The 22,686-nt window shown below is 38.1% G+C and overlaps 1 protein-coding gene across 4 annotated transcripts in view; it reads left to right on the forward strand.

The window, feature by feature from the left end:
• Positions 1–22,405, forward strand: part of MLLT10 (MLLT10 histone lysine methyltransferase DOT1L cofactor) — a 125,158-nt gene extending 102,753 nt beyond the window's left edge. For 2 of the 4 annotated variants that reach the window (XM_050325320.1, XM_050325346.1), the window contains 9 exons: positions 3,578–3,695; positions 5,030–5,102; positions 9,559–9,713; positions 11,551–11,739; positions 12,150–12,238; positions 12,364–12,722; positions 17,654–17,756; positions 18,457–18,672; positions 20,779–22,405. In XM_050325320.1, coding sequence (XP_050181277.1) covers positions 3,578–3,695; positions 5,030–5,102; positions 9,559–9,713; positions 11,551–11,739; positions 12,150–12,238; positions 12,364–12,722; positions 17,654–17,756; positions 18,457–18,672; positions 20,779–20,847 — 1,371 coding nt within the window. In that variant the 3' untranslated portion in view covers positions 20,848–22,405. The remainder of the gene's footprint in view (positions 1–3,577; positions 3,696–5,029; positions 5,103–9,558; positions 9,714–11,550; positions 11,740–12,149; positions 12,239–12,363; positions 12,723–17,653; positions 17,757–18,456; positions 18,673–20,778) is intronic. The other 2 variants (XM_050325326.1, XM_050325336.1) reach the window with 2 other exon arrangements.
• Positions 22,406–22,686: the final 281 nt, after the last annotated feature.

The following is a 22,686-nucleotide window of genomic DNA, read 5'->3' on the forward strand; positions in this document are numbered from 1 at the left end:
ATGTTCAAGGGGTCTCAAAGTTTGAGACCCAATCTAGTTGCATACAGCTAAGTATTGCCTAATTTTTCTCCCCTTAGTTTTTTTTCTACCTAAAGAACATGGAACTTTTGAAATGAAGAGACTGCTTTCCCTGGAAATTTTAAGTAAATATTCAATTACTTGGGAAACTTTGTAGTCGTACTGTTAGAGTAAAATGTGATTTTGGAGTCATGCAAACAAATGTAGAACTATTTAAAATATTTTGGATTATATATTTAGTTAACTTGCAAGTCTTGTTCTTTAATTAGAAGAATATACTTGTACTTTCTCTATTGCTGTAGAGGAAGTGGTTTTAAGCATCAATCAAATATCAATCATTTATTCTTATTGCACGTGCACATTCTGTGAATTATAATGCATCGTCCTTCTGTGCTGCTCTGCTGCTTATGGCTTTACTGATTTATTGAACATGCCATAAAGGAAAGCAGTGTGTTACATACCTCTAGATGGGCTTAAATCCTTCTGCTAAAATATTTTCAGGAAAATTTGCTGCCTTTTCAAAATAAATACTTAGCAGTCTTATTTTTCATTAACTTTATACATTTTGATCATGTATTGTGTTGAGTGTTTAAATACTATCAGTTGAAATAAAGAATAATACAACTTTAAAAGTTTTGCATTTTAGAACATGTTTCAGTCCTGTGACCTTAATATGTATTGACAGGATGATTGCGCATTTTTAATAAATGCTTGCTACAGCTTGTTTCGACTGTGAGTGAAACATGAAGCTCCTATTTCACCTTTAAATAATGTAGAACTCCTCCACCTCCTCTACTTCCCTGTCAGATGAAGTTGTCACATACAGAAGAAAGCTTTGCAAATCATTATTCTTGTCATTTTACGTTGCCGTTTTGAAAAAGTATTTTCAAAGTTTTTAATTTGCCTCCAACTTACTAGAACAATTTTATTGTCTCTTTCCTTTGAGAGTTGCATAGGATGCAGGATGGCACTAGAACTTCGGTAGTTCCAACTTGTTGTAGGACACCTTTAATATTAAGTATAAACAGGGGTTAAGTCTGGGGTGAAACCACCACTTGTGAAAAAACTCAAGTCCTTGAATATTGTTTAAATCCTGCTAATTCTTTTGATCTATCAACCCACTTAGCAAACATTGTTTAATTTCTTTGATGTCTTTTGGTTTTGTGATGTGATGATTACTCAACAAACTTTAGCAACTCCATTCAAGATACTTAGATATTTTCAGAAAGTTCTTAAAGCTATTTGTGCATGTTTCAGTCAAATTAACACATATTCTCCTTGCTGATTATAGCTACCCTGCCATCATAGACTAAAATATAGTTGCTATTGCACATTTAAGCAGCTTTGCAGTGAATTACATGGACTGAGAGTAGGTATGCATCTTCTGTGAGCAATACACTTACTAGAATTAAAAAGAAATCTTTTAGAGAAATATTCTAAAACTGAACAGAAATAAGACCCAGTGTTTGGAGTTTAAAAAAAGCACAAACTGTATTAGTAGAATTCGTAGCCTCAACCAATCTATTTAAACTAAGTATGGGTAGACTTTTATTTTGCTAGTCTGACCTTTCAGATATGGTTGAATGGTAATACTGGTTGAATCTCTTTAATATTCCAATCTGTAAGGTTTCTTCAGTGAAAGGTTTTGGCAAAAAACTATGTTGTTCTTGAAATTTGTTTGGTTTTGAGGGGAAAGCAGCTGAAGGTTGGTAGTGAACAGTGATAGTTGAGTTGGAATTGCACTATAGGCATTTGTTAAGGAAAATAGCAGGAGCTGTGCAGTATTGCTGCCTTTGTCAGTCAGTGTCACAGTACTAATACATATTGTTGTATATAGGTGGAAATGCCTGCATTGTTTTTAAGACTTAGAAATAATTCTGATTAATTCTATTAAAGATACCCAACCAAACAACCAGAAATAACAGCCAGATGTGAAGTGAGGCTGTGGTTCCATGTCTAGCAATCTTGCACGTACCTATAAACTGAAAAGTGAAAAACCCCCTGATCATTGTAAGCAATTACTTGTGGCTTTTTCTAACTTTGTGACAGTAGAAGTATGTAAGTATCAGGCACAATTTCTCACCAGTATGTAGTAAATAAAGCATCATTGAAAACAGTTGTGTGAATTCATAAAAGTCCATTCATCAAGTTTAATATGTTGGCTGAAAGCCAAAACTTAATGGTAGTGTGTGATTCTTTCCAGATACATAGTTTATACTCTGTAATATTTTGCTGTAATAACCAGTATGTTTCCCTTGTCTCTTGTGTGCAGTTATGCATGTCAAAATGTCCCACAAATTGAGTTCCTTACTGTTCACCTTCCATTTTTGTTTTTCAAAAAAAGTTTCATGTGTAAAGGTTGTTTACATTTTCTTAGCAGATTAATTTTAAAACCAGTGATCACACAGTTTTGTGTATATTCGATTCTACCTCCCACCCCACTCTCCTTGCAGTTTTTAATTTGTTCTGAAATAATTTTTTATCAGGTAGGAAAATGCCTTTTAAATAAGCAGCCATGCCTTTATTTCTTTGGTTGCCTGTCTCAGCAACTCAGCATTTGACACAAATCTTTTCTTCGAAAGGGAAAAAGCATCAGCAGCCAAAGAAGAAGGTATTTTTATTGCATTGGATTATGCAAGATTTTGGCCAGCCTCCTTAGCTTCATCTGTTTAAGGGTTCATTTTCGCTTGTTTGGCACAAGTCCCAGCAGAGACCTTCAGAATTGTGGTTAGCAACATGAATGAACACAAACTTTGGGAGCTCTTCAATAAGTAGAGCTGGCCAACTGCCAAAAATACAGTTCCTTATATGGGGTCAGGGCAAAGCTGTGATTCCCCGAGCCCCCTATTGTATAGAAAACATACTTGTAATGGCTGTTTGCGTTCTTTAAAATAAAAACAAAACAAAACAAAAAAACACCAGGCTTCCAAGTCTATCAAAATAGGAAGTAACAAAATAGTGTGCACGTTTTACTAATGACGGAGTCGAGCAAAGGAAATATGGCTCTGTGTAGTTAAACTATAGAGCTGAAAGTTGGACCTTTTGACCCCCACAGCCGGCTTGCGATGTAAGGAACCCAAGCATTTGTGAGACATCTGTTGTCTACCTGCCCTTATTTTGTAAATGGTTTAATAAGATTAAATAATTAGTAGGATAACCACATGGTCGCCATGCCTCTTAAGTCCCAGCATTGAGCGCATACTTCAGGATCGCAAGGAAATCTGCCTGTCCTGCTACACTGTGGTTGTTTTAAAATGCAATTTAGGTATTTTTAATATTTACCACAGTACATTTTTTACTAGAAGGATTATTTTTAATTGACAGATCTTGCCAACGACAAGTACAACACACTTTAAAACCTGACATATTTTCAAAGTACTGCAATTTTGTTGCTGTACTCACAAAGGAAAAATATTTTTTTCGTTTAAATACATCGGTTTTAAAAAAACATTCAACTTAGAAAGATAATAATTGTGCAGTAGGAAGGCTTCTTTAAAATACATCTAGCATTTCTCCCCCTTTTAAAACAAGGATTCAAGTTTTAATTGGTTTCTTGCAGGCAAACACCCTACCTGGATCTTCTCTCAGTCTGCCTCCATCCCACATGTACGGCAATAGGCTGAATCCAAATTCAGCCATGGCAGCACTTATAGCTCAGTCTGAAAACAGCCAAGCAGGTAAGCTTCCACTGCCGGTGCAAATGTGCAGCTTCACAGACCTCAGTGTTTTTAAAAAGATTGTTAAATTTTATTTGTGAGCTCTGCTCAGCATTTGGTTATTAAATATCTGTACGAAGTTGTTCTGTGTTGGAAGTAAATTCTCAGTTGTTCTGTGGAACAGAGCAGGTTTTCTTCCCCCTTTCTTTCCCCTCGGTGTGTGAAATGTAAATGTTTAAGCAGAGCCATCAGCAGGCAGGAATGCACCAGTGTCTCCTGTGACTCCTGTGATTGATGCGCTCAGTTCCCAGCTCTTTGCAACCGGAGTAACACAGCTCTGGGTTTTGTCGTGAATAGTTGAAACCTTTATTTGCATAATTCATGAAATTGCATTACATACAAGTTCGTGTGAAAGAGATCCCGTTAGAGAACTTGTGCAGCATTTAATAATCTTGTGAATATTTACCGGTTGGCATTTGGTACCGCGGGCTCTCCGCTGTGGTTTTAATGAGCCGCTGGCTTTGCTTTGTTTCATTCCCTCCGTAAGGATTTGTTGACATGTCGTAGTAGTCATGCCTGTTTGGGGGAAGGGAATGAGTTTAGCAGTTTACCAAGAATGGATCAGTCATGTCTTTGCCCTCCAAGGGGTCGGAGGTCGCTTGACTCAGAATAGGGGGAGGGCAACCTTGAAGGGGGCAGATAGGGTTATTTTATTGAGAGGCCATAGGGAAAATAACCCTTTTGAGTCCTTCCAAGCAAAACGTTTTCATATATTTAATGAGGCCTTTTTTGTTTGTTTTACTACCTTTTTAGCAAGGGGCTTTCCTATGCTTCTACTTATAAATAGGAATTAGTGAATTATACGCTTTCATAAAGTTTTCAGTAAATTTGCTGAATAATGTGTGCTTGTTAGATGGCAGCGGTAAGTTTAATACGTTATATCTTTTATGAGTTGTTTTGGGATGCAAAGTGTTAAAAAAATACAGAGCATCAGGATTTGCTGTGATAAGCATACAGATTAGCTGTCCACAGCTGTGATTCATTACTTTCACCGTACAAATTAAAAGTGGCTGAGGGGAGGGTACTGCAAATGCAAACCACGCTTCTGTGCTGTAAAACTGAAAGGAATGAAAGAAGTGAACATAATCCATGGCCTGGTACAGCCTCAGAAATGTGTAAGGACAACACCTTACATGCTACAGTTCAGCAATCTTAAACTAGTTACTTATTCACTCTTCAGCAATAACTACAGATAGAAGTTGAGATTTAAGGTATTTTTAAAATATCTACATGAGATATTAAAACTCTTATCTAAGAAAAGGTGATTTATCAGCTGTGAAATATTTACACTGCAGATCAAGATCTCGGAGATAATAGCCGAAGCCTTGTTGGCAGAGGAGGATCACCCAGAGGAAGTCTCTCACCACGGTAAGCGTTATTTACATTGGAGAGTGCAGGCAGAGGAAATGTTTTAAGATTTGGAAACCTTGCTGTCTTTTTGCTAGTAATACTGAAGTGTTTTAAAAGCCTATGTATATAAATGTGTATACACACACGTATAAATATCTTTATTTTTATATAGATGTATCCTTCTAAAAAAAATCCCTAGTATGTTCAGAGAGCTAAAGTTGTGCTGGAATTTACTTTTGTATCAACTGAAGTTAGGTTTGCAAATGAAGGTTTGTAGGTAAGTTAGTTTACTCTCTTACTTAAGAAATGGAGACTTGCTTTAGAGGGTTTTATCTGTCATTTAATCCACGTATGCTACTTACCTCCTCAGAATTGTTACCACGATCATATTTTAGTCATACTTGCAAGAATTCCAAAATCTCATAGACTTAACAATGATCACACTAATAAGATGGAGTGAGACATTAAATATAGTTAAAAATTTCATAGAAATGTTTTCTTCTTTTTCCCTCACAACTTCAAAATATGCAGCAGTTCTCTGTTTTTTGTTCTGCTGCAATTCACATCTATTAGAAAAGTTTGAGATAAGAAATCTGCTGGAACTGTATCACATTATTTTGTTTTAAAATACTTGCTGTTAAAATTTCGATATTGTGTTTTAAATACTTCTGTAATATTTTCTCTGTATTTTAAGTGATTCTTTGTTTTTAAAGGGCTTTGTTTTCCATTCCAAATCCCATATGAACTAAATTTTATAGTGGTATTACTGTATCTTTTTTTTTACTTAGGGACTGACCATGGGAATTTTATCCTGAAAAGGATTTTAGGATAGCTAAAAAATGGTAGTTACCCAAGAACAGCATTGTAATAATGAATTTTGTTGTTATAGCATGTGTTTATTACAGTAATTTATAACAAATATCTCCAAATTAGGTAATTTAATGTACATGCCTGATGTTGTTGATCTTGTATTATATTCCTTAATTAATCAAAAGACATCTTGTTGGATGGGGTGATATTATCCATTATCATACTTAGATGTTAGGATCACGTCATCATGAACTTGCTTTTAAGCTTTCCAATATGTGTCGCTTCTAAAATAATAAATAGAGAATTTACAAATGAGTTTAAACTGTTTTCTCATTATAAACACATATACATACCTGAGCATATAAATTGATATTTACAGACAAGGAGGTTCAGAGATGCTCTGAAATGCTCGACAGTTAGGAAATTCTAGAACTTTGGACTACATATTAAGAAATCCCCTTATGCATATATGTTTTGGTAATTGTGAGTTTTAATGCCTTTTTAGCTAATATGCAAAGACTTGGTCCTTGCACAATTTTCATAGGTCATAGTTTTGTCTTTTGGTCAAATATTCGGGAAGGTAAATTTGTTAAATATGATGCTTCTGTAGAGTGTATGTTTACGGCATATACAGTCCAGTACTTGCTACATTGTAAAATCCCAGCTGTTTTTGATGTGGATGGTAAAGGAGAACTGGATGATACCAAGGCCACCTCAGTCCACAATGGCAAAGCTTCCTGTAGTTGTAGCAAACTTTGCAAAGAGCAGACAGATTTTGCTTGGCAGTACGATTGTTCAAAAGCAAGACAAAAATGGGAGGGGGATGGAGGGTGCTGGGTGAGAGAGGAAGGGGGAGAAATTGCTGCTGTTACAGAATTCAGAGATGGAAAAACTTAAGTCTGAAATACCTAGCATGGAAAAAATTTAGAAAACTCACTCAGTTAAGTTCAGTAGTCAGCAAATTTCACCTCTGGTTTGGGCGATAAAAAAGATTACATGTATGTTAACATTTCTGAAATGTGTAGGTAACTCCCCACCTTCCCCACTTCAATAAATAAGTAACTGATTACTTAAAATACGGTTTATAGTGATTAAAGAGCTAACTTAAAAAATCTGCTGTCTGGAAGCTTTGCAGCTCTGAATGTTACGTGCTTTATCTGTTGAAATTATTTTGCTGCAAGTTCTGACTCTGTTCCTTTTGAAGCTTATGAGATACATAAATAACACACTTCTCCCAAAGAACCATGTGATTTTCAGCAGGTTGCTTAAAACAAAAACACTTGCAGAAACATTTGTTTGCTGCTGATGATGCAGTTGATTGCAGCTCTTCGGAGAAGACATATGTGACTCATGAGCTTGTATGGTCATTTTCAATTCATATTGTTGTATCTTTATACCCCAGTATAACCACAGCGTTTGATGTTTAAGCTGTCGTATTTTAACTTTTAATATACATATATATATGAGAAATATAAATATACCTGGTATATGTGAGCTGTTTCCATTTTGCAAAGGAATTGCTGCTTTTCCCAAGGTAGCACTTAAACTTTTTTTTACCCTGTAGTTAACCTTAGATTTAAAAATGTGCTGTGTAATACCTGCATTGAAATCTTTATGTGTGCTTGTATCTAAATGCAGTATTGTTTCCAATTAATGCTCTAATATTCTGAGTAACTGTACCCCAAATTTAAACAAAATACATTTGTGAAAGCAAGCAAGGTATGAAACACAAGATTCCTGTGATGGCATCAGATCAGTACAGGCAGCACGTTTATAATCCTGTTGGAAACTATGATCAAATGCTATTTGGAATAAGGATTCAACGTAGTGTGCAGGAACCATATCATATCTAAAGGATGAGGTACGGGTTCAGTTGGAAGATGATGGATTGACTAATGTTGCAATACATAGAAATCTAGATTTTATTTTTTTTTATTCTTCTCCTCTACAGGCTTCCAGTGAAGGATTGCAGAAGTTATACAGTCATGTATTGCTTTTTTTCTACCTTTTTGAAATTGATAGGAAACAGTCCAAAGCCTGAGAAGAATTTTGTTGGTGATTTATAATTCAAATGGCACAATCTGTTAGAGTAGCATTATGCACCCTTCACAAGCACACAGACAGAGAGAGAGAAGTTGCTGGGGGAGTTGATTGGTGGTTTTCTGTATTTGGTTTTGGTTTTGTTGTTTCGGGTTTTTCAAAGTGGGAAGTGTAGTACCTCTGGTTAGAATGTTTCTGCGTTAGCCTTCCTTCTTGTAGCTTCAGCACCTCCTGTAAACAGCCAGTCTCTTAAGGCTGTTTTTGCCATGTCTGTGCTGAACTGTTAAATGCTGTTGTCATCTCTTGTCAAAAAACACCACCTTGGTTACTCATTCATCAGGGCTTTTTGTTTTAACAAGTGCTTTTCTTTCATTCTGTATGGAAAAGAGAAATTATTTATAAATACTTACAGAGCTCTTAAGTCACCTACTTATAACCTTTTCTCGTAAAAAACGCTTTGCTCGGGTGCCTACAAAATGCTTGACAGTCATTAGGCAGCTAATGTGCTGTGACCACTGCTTATTACAGTAATCATAATTAACACACTGATTTCCTGAGCTCTCTGTGTTGTCCTGTCCTGGGACTGTGGTGGTCTTGTTGGTAAGTCTCCACTACGGGTAAACAGCACGGCTGTGACCCTGTGGTGGCACCAGTTGCTCACAGTAATAAGTAATATATGAGAATCTGAGCTCACTGGAGTTGATTAAAAAAAAAACACCAAACAACTGTCAACAAAACCAACAACCAACTTTTAGTGGGCTTTGGTGTTGATCCTGTGTGAGGAATGAGAATATGCATACATGAGACCAGAAGCCTGAGTCAGAAATACACTGAACATCTGCTTTTGCTCACAAGTTAAATTTTACCCCATCCAGTGCTAAAGAAGTCTCCTCTCCTAGGATTGGCAGAGGTACCCATCTTTCTCAGTGGCTGAATGCCGAATATTTAGTTTTCTCCTGAATGAGAAAAGACATGTGGCAAGGGGATTATTCCTTAAACTATTTGTGATTATGAATGAAAAAGGAGGTATATTAAGTGTGCAGCACAGGACAGGAAGAGGATAACACAACTTTCATTGCATCCACTGTGAAATAATATTTTCACATAGTCCCTCAAAAATCAGGGTTTACATTATTGTTTTTAGAACAAGTTAGTGGAATTATATATGGCTTTTCTATGTACTGATTTTAATAAACTGTTTTTATTTTCCCCAGTTTTCTCTAGGAAAGGTTTGAAGTTTGGTGGTGGTTGTTTTCCCCCCACCCCCAAAGACAGGTGCCCTTTGTATCTGTGTATATAATGGTTTCCTGCTGTAGAAGTGCATGTTTTATGATTTAATTCAGTGCTATTTGTCAGTTAGTATTTTGTTAGTCTGTATGCAAGAAGAGGTTATGTGCGTTCTCAGTATAAATTCTCACACTGTAATAATACATCTTTCTTTTATTAAAGCACTGACAGTGTGAACTAGGAGTTCTTAGTGATGTTGATGAATTAACTTAGTCTTGGAAACATAAGATATGTAGGTGCTAAGGGCTGGTACAAAATAAGAAATTTCAACAGCCTTTTTGCAATGTATTTCCTTTCATTCTTTTCTTTAAACAATAAATTGCAATATTTTCAACAGATCCCCTGTGAGCAGCTTGCAGATTCGCTATGATCAATCAGGGAACAGTTGTGGCGAGAATTTGCCCCCAGTAGCAGCCAGCATAGAACAGCTCCTGGAGAGGCAGTGGAGTGAAGGACAACAGTTTTTATTAGAGCAAGGCACCCCCAGTGACAGTAAGTACTTACAGTCTGTTTATTATGGCTTTTGTTAACTGTTACTTAGAGCTGCTATTCCATGCTTGTCCAAGAATTTTAACAAAATTTATTTTCTGTTGTGAATTGAAATGTAACTGTGGTGTATAGTTCTGTCATAGTTCTTAATGCAGCGCGTGGCATCACTAGATGACAACTTCTCTGTGACTGTCTGCGTTTTTATGGATGGAGCAATTGTGTCAAGCTAGAGCAAGTAACTTGCAGATCCAGCTGGTCAGTTGCAGGGTTTGGAAAAGAATTCTGAACTCTTAGATCCACTGGTGTTAATATTGTAGTACAGTTCCCCATTTTTCTTTATATTGTGTGATATATATTGGCATGATAATTTTTTATTGTTCTGTTTTTAATTTTTACACCTAAACTGCCTACTTTTGTTGCTGCTTGAAAAGAAAATATTTACAAATGTTAAGAAAGGTATCCTGCTGAGCTTTCGTGTCTTTATTATGTTCTGCCTTTCTTGTGAAGTTCTCAAAGCAAGCAAATATGATTTTCTCAAGTTATGTTTAATAGAGTGGAATAGTCCAAGAATGAATACATTAAAAGCATAAGTGATCAGGAGATCACGTGGATCTCCATATTCAACAATATATCAGTATCAAAGACAATCACTGACTATGTTAAAAAATTTATTTGATTCCAGGTTAGGCTTTGTGTTATATTTTATTGAACATATTATTCTTTTCATTGGTAATGTAAAGTGGTATCTAGTTAGTATTTTTATGAATGGTATCCTGACAAAAATGCTAATTGTGAGGAAATTCATGCAGGGATAATCCTTTAAACATGATAGCTGGAGGACAGGTTTAGCTAAGTCTTATTGCATCTCATTTGAGCTCACTGAGGGTTCCTTTGTATGTTCTTGAAGAGGAGGGATAAAAGCTAAATCCTTGGGAAATGACCAGATGTGCCTATACCAGTAGACTTATGTCTGGAGTAGGCCCAGAGGTCATGTTAAACAAATACAATTTAGAATTTAAAAAAAAAAAAAAGGCTCTCCCTATGGCTTTACAGTCACACTCTAGTACTAGCTGGGAAATCCAAGTTCTGAAACCAGATTGGAGTTTGAGAAAACTGTGCTTGGTAAAAATCAGGTTAGTGCAGAAGGTGATGCCCTTGTGATGCAAAACGCGGGGGGTAAGAGCGGTGCTCACAGAGTGCTCCCTGCTGGGGGATTCCGAGATCGCTGCTCACGGTGCCCAGCAAGGTGGGCCTGGAGAACTTCTCGTTGGATCACTTTTTTTCCATTGTTTCTATAAGTTTAGGATTCACTGTACAGGGCATTAAAGCAGAAAAACTGCCTTTTCACACACTTGATTGTTTTTATATAAATGTTGTTGGTTGCCTGTATTTATTAGCTGAATGCATAATGGTCAAACTTTTCTATTTTATAATGTTTAAAATTCCTAATACTGCAACTGAAACTGGATTTTTCCCAGCTATGCAGTTAAACTGTGCTACTAAAATACTACGAATTTTACATTCTAATTTGGGGATAAGTTATCATGTAATGCTCTTTGCTTAAAATGAATGCTAGCCATAACGATGCTACTTTATCAGTTTTTAAACCAGGGTGTAGATGTATTCCAAAATTACTATCACAACGCTATGTGCTTTTTTCTGCACTTTAAATTACACAAAATAGATCCTAAATCTTCCCAGTAAAAGTCAAACTTTTACTTTTATTTGTATTTTCACATATGACTTAATGCTAGTCTTATTGTAGTATAGAAACTAAAACCAAGTGAGGATGTTATTCATTCATTAATCTGGTTGTGAAATACATGCATTTTTGTCTTAGTTTTAGGAATGCTTAAATCATTACACCAACTTCAGGTTGAAAATAGGCGGTTGGAAGAACAGATAAAGAATCTGACCGCTAAGAAAGAACGGCTTCAGCTTCTCAATGCACAGCTTTCGGTGCCCTTTCCAACAATAACTTCAAATCCCAGCCCTTCTCATCAAGTGCATGCCTTTCCAGTACAAGCACGTAAGTAGAGGAGATTATTAAAGTGTCAAAGTAATTTGATCGTGTATTTATATGAAATATCTGTTTCATCCACACATGCCATTGATGGGAGATGCATATACATGTAGGATGAATATAGAACAAGTATTTGCTGATGTGTTTAAATGTTTAAAAGTCAATAGGTTTATTTATCTGAACCATTACTACTTGTTTCAGTGCTGTTTCTCTTTTACTTCAGTCTGGAGCACATCTGTTTGAATCTGTTGATTCACGAGTTACTTAGTTAATATTTTACTCTTTAGCAATGATTTTAAGGTTGACTTTACATTTTTTATGTTTACCTTTGACATTATTTTGAAATAATTATTCTGAATCTTTTTACATGTTACAGAAATGTAACCACTGTGTGTTTTTTGAAATAATTACTTTAGCACCTAGTACTGATTCCTTGAACAGCAGTAAAAGCCCTCATCTGGGAAACAGTTTTTTACCGGACAATTCTCTTCCAGTATTAAATCAGGTAATTTTTATTTCTTTCTTCTAAACCTAAGCTTATTACAAGTTAACTCATCCTAGTCCTTGCATTGTGCTGTTAGGTAAAATTTTAAGCGGCTGAGGGGGTTTTGTTGTTTGTTTTGACACCAGGAGATAACCTCCAGCGGACAAAGCACCAGCAGTTCATCAGCGCTTTCCACTCCACCACCTGCTGGGCAGAGTCCGGCCCAGCAAGGCTCAGGAGTCAGCGGAGTTCAGCAGGTCAATGGTGTGACAGTGGGGGCACTGGCTAGTGGTATGCAGACTGTAACCTCCACCATTCCTGCAGTGCCTGGTGTGGGTGGAATAATTGGAGCACTGCCAGCCAGCCAGCTGGCAATCAATGGAATTGTAGGGGCTTTAAATGGGGTAATTCAGACCCCAGCAACAATGTCACAGAACCCTTCTCTCACTCACGCAACCGTGCCACCCAATGCAACTCATCCTCTGCCAACCACGCTAAATAACAGGTAAGAATTTGCCGACTTTATGTTTTTCTTGGTAGTTCCTGCTGTTCTTCAGGTTAGATGTGTTTTTCGTCTTACTCCATAGGTAGTTTCTTCCTTAGCCTGTAATTGTCAAAGTAAGTTCTGCTCCTGATCTGTGAATGAAAGTGAGGATTTAATGGAAGCACAAGTAGTTTAGCTTTTGGAAATTTTGTGTCCATTTATTCCCATTTTTTAAATCAAGTCACATTCCCAAACAAAGGTAATTATGTAAATCTTCTTCAGCTCGTTTTTTTAGTTCAGAAAACAATATTCTTGATCCTGACAATTGTTCTTTCAGGATTAAAGGAGCACTGGAAAAGCTACCATTTGTTGCAGTAAGAAGGGGGGAGGGGAAGAAGGAGAAGAAGGGTATATGGTCATGTAATTCAAGATGTAATAGGCATAACAAACCAGAGTTGTAATACAGTTACATGCATGGTGTTTTCAGTTGCCTGCACTGACTCCAAACCCAACAAAATTAGTTTTTCAAGTGGTGTGAGGGATTTCTTAATGCATAAAAAGATGAATGTGCGAGTATTCGTAACAGCCCCTCACCAAAACCAGGTACCCTCAGTAGCATGAACTGCTGCTGCTTGAGCTGCAAGGCAAATGGTAACAAAAGGAGACAGCTGCTTTCCAGGAGGGGGAATGGACTTCTTGGTCTGGAAGTATTTTGGGATAGAGCAGAGCCTGAGCCAGCTCATTCTGCCTGCTCCCCTTCCCCCCACCCCTTGTATTGTCCTTTCCTTAGGAAGGAGAACGTTGTACGTAGAAAGAAACGCCTGCAAATAGGAAGTGGATTAGTTGTCTTTAAGTAGTTTATTTTTTGAGATTATGATGGATTACCCACCAAAAAAGGCATATGTGATTGAAATGATGCAAGAGATCCCTAGTTTTCCAGCTTCTTTTTTCAGTTTCTTCCCTTGCCGTTGGCTTGGCAGCTCCTGAATATTCGTGTACCATATAATTGTGTGGTATTGCTTCAGTAGGCTCATAAAATCTGATACTTTCAAGTGTATCCCATTATTTGGATGTGTTGTATTTTTACTAAGCAGCCTGTATTTTTCATAGGTTATATCATATATAACCATGAGGTTCCATAGGTTAAACAAAAGACATTTTGTTAATGAACAGCTGTCTTCTTTCTTGAGTATCAGAGGTTTGTGAAATACAGCATTTTTGCATTACTCTCCCCAAAAAGTGAGGAGTGAGAAATACTAGACAAAATCAATAATATTAACCAGTTGCATAATGCTTTCCACTTTCAGTACTGCCAGAATATATTGGTTATACTAAATACCAGTCATGCCACTGTTTTCTCAAATGATATTATACACAGATGATTTACTTCCACTTCATTATATTGCAGAAGTTCTCGTGTTTCTTTTTTAATATCCATCTTAACCACTGTAACTCTTCAGCGTGTAGCCTAGTAGTAGAATGCTCCAATTCATGCAAAATACTGTAACTGGTATCCTCTTAAAAGCTCTCATTCTAACTTTAGAGTCTGGAATACTCCCAGTGATTTTCTATTTTCTGCTACAACAAGCTTATGATGTACAACTCTGCTAGCACTTCCACTTCTCTGTTTCTGTTCTTGCATGATCTCTTTCTGCACCATTCCCTCAATAATACTAACTTAAAATTAATGTTTATATTAAATTTAAAAGTGGACATTTCACACAATTCTTCACTTTATTTAGAGTTCACCCAGATTATTTCCCAGGCCCCCTTCCTTTTGAAGGTGTTTCACAATTAGCCCCATTTTCTCTGAGTTTTTGGTACTTCTAGTTTTATATTCAGAAGAAAAACATTAAGGCCGAGCAAGCACTAATTGTAACTAGTGCTAAAATAATTTTGGTAATGATATGTACATTCCTCATTCCTGTTTCTTCCATTACAAATGCTTCAGTGAAAAATATGAAAAAACTTTTCTGTTACTAAGGAACTAAGTTGCAAAGAGGCTCTGGGATGACTTTGAAGGAAGGGGGAAAATGCAAAAAAAAGGCATTTTCTACTGGCTGAAATCTTTGGTTCTGGAACTCTGTGGGACACCTGTCACTCTTGAGTTTGATGCTGCTTCAGTGGCAACTAGTTGACTATTTCTTTAATGTTAAATTCCCCACAATATCATTGCTCTTTGAACTGCCCTGGTGGGAACGTTAAATAGGCACAGGCAGGCATGAAGGTTTGGTGCCATGGTCTTGTGAGTGCTCTGAGCCTGGTTAGATGGTGTGGTGGTAGTCAGATTTGGAGGTGGTTTAAACCAGGATGGGTGAGATGTTGGAAAGCCACATAGTGCAGCCTTACTCTCTAATTTTGGGGTATTGTTCTATAATTAAGAGACTTGCCAGATGTTCCTGTAAGTTGCTTTTTACAGTAACTTCCCAAGCTTCAGAATCTGTTCCAACAGTTTCATGTAGAAAAGTAGCCAGAGTGCTCACCAGTACATGAACACTTCTTTATGCATGTTGTCCTTACTCATGTGAACTCTTTGACTGTGGGGCACCAGGAGGTGAGAAGACACTGATTTGCACACTGCTGCTGGAGAGGGTTTCAAGTTGTAGGTAAAAGAGCCCACATTCATTCAGCAGAGAAAAATACTTGATCCTTTTCTGGGAAAAAGATAGCTTAATGCAGATTGCTAGCAACTGGGAGATTAAGTGATTTGAGGAAGGAGATAGGATTGTTTCTTTACATTCTCGCAATCAGAGAAGACTAGGGTGGAGAGTTTCAGACTGATTATGTGCCTTTTAATGAGAATCTAAAAAGGATTAAATTTATATTCCAAGCTGATCTGGTTTAGAGAAAGCTCTTATAGTGAAATCCAGTGAACTGTCTCTTTGGGAAGCTTGGGAGCTGCACCATTTTGTCTTCTGCAGTTTGGTTTAGTTTCTAAACACTGAGATCTCAGCTGCTGACTGAGGGTATTTTCTTTCAAGTGCCAATGCAGAGCAAGAGAGGCAGGCAGAGTGATTAAGAGAAGGGAGAACAACAGAAAAAAGCAGAGCAAAGGTAAAACATGATCTGAGAAAAAAATGGGATAAAAGAATGAAAAAAAAAATAGCTGAGAAGATTCATTCCCGTATAGAAAAATACAGAAAAAGTGAGGCAAAAAGAGGAGAAGGAAACAGCGATAATTTTAGTCAGAATACTGTGGGAAATAGCATCAAAGGCTTTACCTAAGCCCAGGTAGACACATCCACAGCCCTTCCTTCATCCACCAAGCAGGTCACCTTGTCATAGAAGGAGATCAGGTTGGTCAAGCAGGACCTGCCTTTCACAAACCCAGGCTGGCTGGGCCTGATCCCCTGGTTGCCTGCACATGCTGTGTGATGGTACTTAAGATGATCTGCTCCATGACCTTCCCTGGCACTGAGGTCAGACTGACAGGCCTGTGGTTCCCAGATCTTCCTTCCAACCCTTCTTGTAGACAGGAATCACATTTGCCAGCCTCCAGTTAAGTGGGATCTCCCCAGTCAGCCAGGGCTGATGGTAAATGGTTGAAAGTGTCTCTGTGAGCACTTCCACCAGATCCCTCACTACCCATGGGTGGATCCCATCCCGCTCCATAGACTTCTCATTGGAAGAGGTTTCCCATTCCCTATAGGAGATACAAGTGCAACCCACCAGGTGTTTCCCAGGCTGAGGCCATCCAACGAAGTATGAAACGAAGTTCATATGTGGCTTGCCCTGTCCCAGCAGGATAGAATGGTGATGCTTTGGGGATTTTCATATTGGCTGGTTAATGCAAAGTCAAATTACGCTGGAGTTGGGCTACAGTCTGCTGGCTACTGTAAAAATGCAAGATAAATATTATGTCCTGGGGAGCTAAATGATTGTAGCCTAGTGGTATGGATTTGTGGTTGATTTAAGTTAATACTTCCTTATTACCAGTCACAACAAGCAGTTCTGTTGTCCTCTTGATCATCCTACTGCACACCTTCTTGCTGGTACAAACACTTGTGCATCACACAGTGACCTCATCTACATTAATAGATAAACTTCCAGTGTGTCTTGTATTGGCTTAAGTTTCACCTCAGTTCCCTTGAGATGCAGCTCACTGTGCAAGAGCCACTATGAGGGGAGAGGACAGAAGTGTACAGCTGAAAGGGAAATACTTAATGTTTCAATAGCAAGATAAACTGATCATGAAACTACACCTGAATATTTTAATGGGTGTTTTAAACTGGTAGAACCTAACTCTGGTACTGAAAGAGTAAATCCAGCTGTCTTCCTAGTCCTCTGTTCCTGACACACCCTTGTTCATGCTGTTGGTCTTGCAGTCAACTGGCATAGCTGAAGAAACCCTTTATTTCCAGACTGGTTGTTGGCTGGATCTATGCCCTGCCCAGTTTCCTAAGCATCTGCAGAAAATTATATGTAGGCATGAAAATAGGGACAGGGAGTGAAGTAGTTGGCAAGTGCAGAGGCAGCTTCATTCCATGGCAGCATCCACAGACCAAAGGTGTTTGCTAAATTACAGACAAGGCTGGGAACTGAGTGATTTGAATGTCACAAAGGATGGGAATTAGAAGGAAACCAAGGCAAAGTAAATGCTTGGTAACTAAGTGTTAAAGATTGGCAAGAGCTGTCTTATAATATAAAATCTGGACTTTCTGTTTAAAGTATTTGGAAAAAATGTAGAAGTGGTAATTATTATCTGAGTTTCAAATAAGGAACATGGAGTAGACATATGTTACAGGCAGGATGTTGCTGTTGCTCAGTATAAATGAGACTTGGGGTAGGCATGTGTCAAAAATGCAACTGGACAGACAGACAATTTAATATTTACAGTATGCAATCAAAATGCTAAATAGGAACTGTATACATCTCTGCTTTAATGGAAAGTTGAAGTAAAAAGTTCCCATGCTTTCATATAAACTACAGTATTACCCTGTCAAACCCTACAGTGCCTCGGGACTAGGATTGCTTTCTGACCAACAGAGACAACTTTTACTCCATCAACAGCACCAGCAATTTCAGCAATTACTAAGTACCCAGCAACTCACATCAGTAAGTTTTCCAGTTAATCATGATTTATTGCTCTATTGTATTCTAAGGCATGAAAAAAACTCCTCAGCCTAACAGACATACTAGAAATGTGTTGAACTTGATATTAAAGGCTTTGAAAATATTTTAGTTTTTCAGTTACTTCAAACTTTTTGATGATAGTCATGTTAAATGACAGGATGTTATTGGGCTGTGTGAATGGCTACAAGAATCATTCCCTAGTGCCTTCAGTTTCAGTGCCTTGTCTCTCTCAGCTGTGGGCATCAGAGTTTGGGACCATTTTAACCACATCCTGGGAACTATTCTCTGATTCCACTAGAACAGTAGAACAAGATTTTTGGATATAATTTTGTGGGCTGTCTTTGCTCTGTTTGCAGTATTCATATAAGCCAGTAGGTAGCTGGTTTGACTATTTGTATTGTTAGTTGTGTAGTTTTAGTACATGGTATGTTTGTTCTGACTGGCCTGATGAAGCCAGCAGGCTTAGTTGAGCTTCTGCTGATTTCAGGAAATCTTAGAGGATTCTTCCCTTTCCCCCGGTCTCATGGAACTTCATTAGTGTAACCTAAATTAGCTGGGATTAGGTTAACGGTTGCACTGACTGAAGATCTGGATAAGCAGGGACCCAGGGAGGAGCTATTTTTCAGTAATTAATTATTGATTTTTTTTTTCCTTCCTCCTCCCTCTCCTCATATTACTCAAGGAACATCAGGCCCTCTTGTATCAATTAGTACAGCAGCAACATCACCATCACCATCACCAACACCATCAGTCTGAAGTACAGCAATTGCAGATTACTGGAGGAGCACAGATACCCATAAACAACTTACTCTCAGGCACACAGGCCTCACCACTTAATGCAGCTGCTACCAACCCATTCCTTACAGTTCATGGAGATAACGCAGCTCAGAAGGTGACAGTAAGTATCCTTCTCACCTCACTTTCAATGCAGTGCCTCCAGGAGGTAACCAAAAGAAGCAGGTTACGTGCCTGTATTTACAAACCAAGGATGTGGTGGATTTTTTCTTTGTTTTTTTTTCTTGAGCCATGGGCTGCACTTAGTGAGGCTCAGAACTCTGTGAACTTGTAGTCACACCGAACCTTGCTTCCCTGGATCAGGACACCAGTCCAGTGACCTTTGCCTTCCCCTTGTAGTTAAAACTGCAGCCCTAGTCCTCCTCACCCCACTTCTTCCCCAGAGTTTGTCCACTGTTTTGTGGATCATTCCTTTTATCCTCTTACTTGGCAAGTTTGCCCTGGCCAGGCCTCAGGCACTGTGGAGCTGCAGAGATTAGCTGATGACCTGAGTGGTGAGGAGCCCTTAGCTGGGAAGGTGGAATATGTGTTAGGAGAATGGGCTGTGTGCATCTTGGCTCTGGCCTGGGAAAATGAGGCTGTTCTCTGGGAAGGTGAGCGGCTCCTTTGCTTGATAGAGTAATAAAACCTTTCCTAAACAGAGAAACAAACAAGACACATTTTTTTCTGGCAAAGATATTCCATTATCTTGAGTATTTGCCCATAATCTCCATTGCCAAGATGGGAATTCTTTCTTCAAGAAGTCAGAAAATAGAATTCATTCTCTAAGGATCATACAATTAAGATAAGAGAGGATGAAGGGAACTTGGAAAAACAAAAGATGAACAGATGAATAGAGCAGGAAGTCATAAAGTTCCAGTATTCCTTGGAGAAGACATCAAGTGACAGTGTTAGAGGAAAGAAAGGAGCTTGTATGCAGAAGCAGGTAGGGAGAGTTTGGGCTACAAATCAGTCCCCTCTCTGCTCCCCAGTCCCAAAGCCTCCAGCTGCTTCAGGAGCACTGTAGTGGAGAACTCAGGCTGGGCTTCTTGGGTACTTCCCAAGTAGTAGGTGAGACACAAAACATAAATGTGAAATTTTCAAGACAGTTTTTCCCATGAACAGCTCCCTTCCACTCGCTCTGTGAGCATTTCTTTCTTTGAGCTTTGAGCAGCGTTGCTGTCACGTTTGGTTTGGTTTGGTTTGGTTGTGGTGCTGCAGCCAAACCGTGAACGGCAGAACCGTGGTCGGGTCCCTCCTCCCAGTCACTGCCAGAGCAAAAGTGCTGTCACAGGGGTCGGCTCCAGCCTTGCCTTCATTTAGAAATGGTCACAGTTTTAAAATTTATCTCCCCTCCTTTTCCAAAAATTAGTAGTGAATGGAATTGAGACCCTCTATTTGGTTTGCATCCAAACTATTCCACGTGACTTTATTTTGATCTTTTTGGCACGGCCATTACTGGGTCTGTACAATGTGGCATATTTTTACAAACATGCCATTACAGTTGTACTTTATGTTCCTGTAGCAGTGAGCTGTACATAATTCCAAGAAATCTCAGATCATCTTTCAAACAAAAACCTCAGAAACAAATTTCTTTTGAAATCGCTTATGTTTTTTTTTTTAGGGTTAGAGTTGAGGCAGGTTGCATTGGATTCCTGAACTGATTTTTAACAAATCCTCTATTTGCCAAAGTTCAAATGTTTTAATTTCATTTGCAGTTGGAACTGGTTTTCAGGTGTTTCTGAATGCTCAGTGAGTGAGATGAGGTTTTAGCTCAGTCCTATCATTATCTGCAGGAAATGTCTTTGCAGCAATATATGAAAGAAAGATAACTGTGACAGGGCAAAACAGAAATCTACAGGAAGTGTAGATTTCAGGCCTCTCAGTGGGCAAAATGTAGTACAGGTCACCTGGTATTTGCCTGGACCATCTCGTGGTTCCGGAGGGACCCACGGCCAGGAACAGCCAGTCTGGTGAGAATGAAAGTAGAAGCAAAATTGGTGTTTTCTAATGCTGGCTGTGGTGACCTAATTAGCATAATTGCTTCAGTGCAGGACTACTCCTTTAATTATTCTTTCCTTTCCTACTTGTTATTCTGTAGTACATGTTTATTCTTTACAATGCAGAAGTTACTATTTGAATGGCTCTAGTGAATGAACCTCATCTGTTTTGTAACTTTTATGAATTTAATTTTATTCAGCTCTGTATGTTATAATCTGATTTGTAGAAGTATTTTCTCTTACACAGAGGCTCAATGATAAAACTGGACCAGTTGCGTCAGAGAAGAGTTGACATTTGAATGACACTTGAGACCTGCACGTCCTGCTGTTATAGCACTTCATCTGGCTGCAAACCACAGCTCTCCTTTCTGCAGACTGAAAAAATGCAACAAGGAACTCTTACTGCACAGCAAGAGGTTAATAATTTTCGTAAGGATGTTTTTGGTAGGCTTTCACTTGCTTTCTTGTTGCACTAAAATGGATGTACTTTTTAATGTTTCAGACTGTGAAGTAGATAAAACTCTGCAAATCATAATTTTGTCAATATGATGGTACTAAGTACGAAGTTCAACCACAGAAGAACATATACTTGACTCTTCAGTGCTAATCTTACGAATTTAAAGGCTACAAAACTGTCTGCAGTCACGCATTGCTTTGGTTTCAGAGCAGTAATTTAACAGCCCCAGCCCATCTGATCTGCTGCTGCGGTTGCAATAGATCCTTTTAGACTGAGCTTGTCATGGCAGCCGGGACTTGCTGTTTGTCCTTTCTTTTTTTACACACCTGTTTTGAAACCTGACTCATAAGGGAATTGACTTTGAACTTTTTACTCCTTTAAATTCCTATTGTTATATAGTGGGAGTTTTTCTCAAGTATGTTACAGTATGGAATCCAAAGTTTAATAATTTTGGTGTAGGTTTTAGAGTTCTGAGGTTTTTAAAGGAACCGGTTTGGTTCCAGTGACAAAGTTTTCTTACCAGATGAGAAGGCCACACGGGAAGAAGTTTGTGTAGTGTTTGGCCTAAACCAAGTGCCTGTTGCTACCTCCACTTTGTTGAAATGGCTGCAAACAGCTGATCATGCACTAGATGTGTCCTTGTTAGCAGCGGGAATACTCTGTCTTGCACCAGCAGCCGTGTTCTGCCTTTCCTAGAGGTGTTTATACCACTGTAGAGAGCTCAGGCAGATTGTTACCTGGGTCACTTTCACTAATAAATTACCAAAAAAGTGAGTTAATATTTCCCACTAAAATTTACCAGTGGTTGAAACGGGTGAACTTGCATTACAACACTTCTGGCAGTTGCTGATTCATGGCGTGAGTCTATGCAGTGAAGGACAGTTTAAATGGGGGTAATGACCACTAATCAATATAAAGGTGGGAATTATTAGAGGAAAAGACCCAGCTGTAATTAGACCTCCACTGTGTACTTATTTGGAAGAACATGTTAATTCTGCAATATGTTTCTTAGTTAAACATTGCACAGTTCTTACCTCATTTCTGTAAATAAAGTTTTGTGAATCTGTTTTGTATTGTGAAGAATTCATAAGAAAACATTGATATTTTGATTTGTAATATTTCTAATTAGTAGATTTAATTGAAAAAGTAAAAATAATTTATTTTTATATGTTCTGGGGAATTTTTTAAAAATGTCACAAATCACTTTTGTAGATACTTTACAAAAGTAAACCAGTGGTTTATTTTACTTACTCGCCCCACTGGTGGATATTCTGTAACAATTTGTACAAAAGGTAAGATGGAAATGTGCTGTTATTTTGACTAGATGTAAAATTCCAAGTGTATGAAAAGATACGTACAAAGCTTTTGTTAATAAACTTTAATAATGTTTTATCATTGTATATGCTTTGTGTGAATGTGAGTCTTGTAGAAGAACAGTGTTTCTATTAACGTCACAAGAAAGGATTTCAATTGCATGTGGCCACTAAACTCTACTACAAGTTTTTAAAAATGTTGCTCATGTAAATTTTTGCTTTCAAGAGACACTGATGCAGCTGCAGAACTGTCCAGGTTCTGCTTACAGAACAGAAATGCCCACTGGCAGCCCTGGGTCTGATGTCAGTGTTTTGCTTTCACCCTTCAAAGAGAAATTACTGGAATTGCAGTGACTTTTGTCCAACGG

Source organism: Myiozetetes cayanensis, unplaced genomic scaffold (assembly GCF_022539395.1).
Source record: "Myiozetetes cayanensis isolate MyiCay16 unplaced genomic scaffold, myiCay2020 scf1, whole genome shotgun sequence".
NCBI classification, from domain to species: Eukaryota; Metazoa; Chordata; class Aves; order Passeriformes; family Tyrannidae; genus Myiozetetes; species Myiozetetes cayanensis.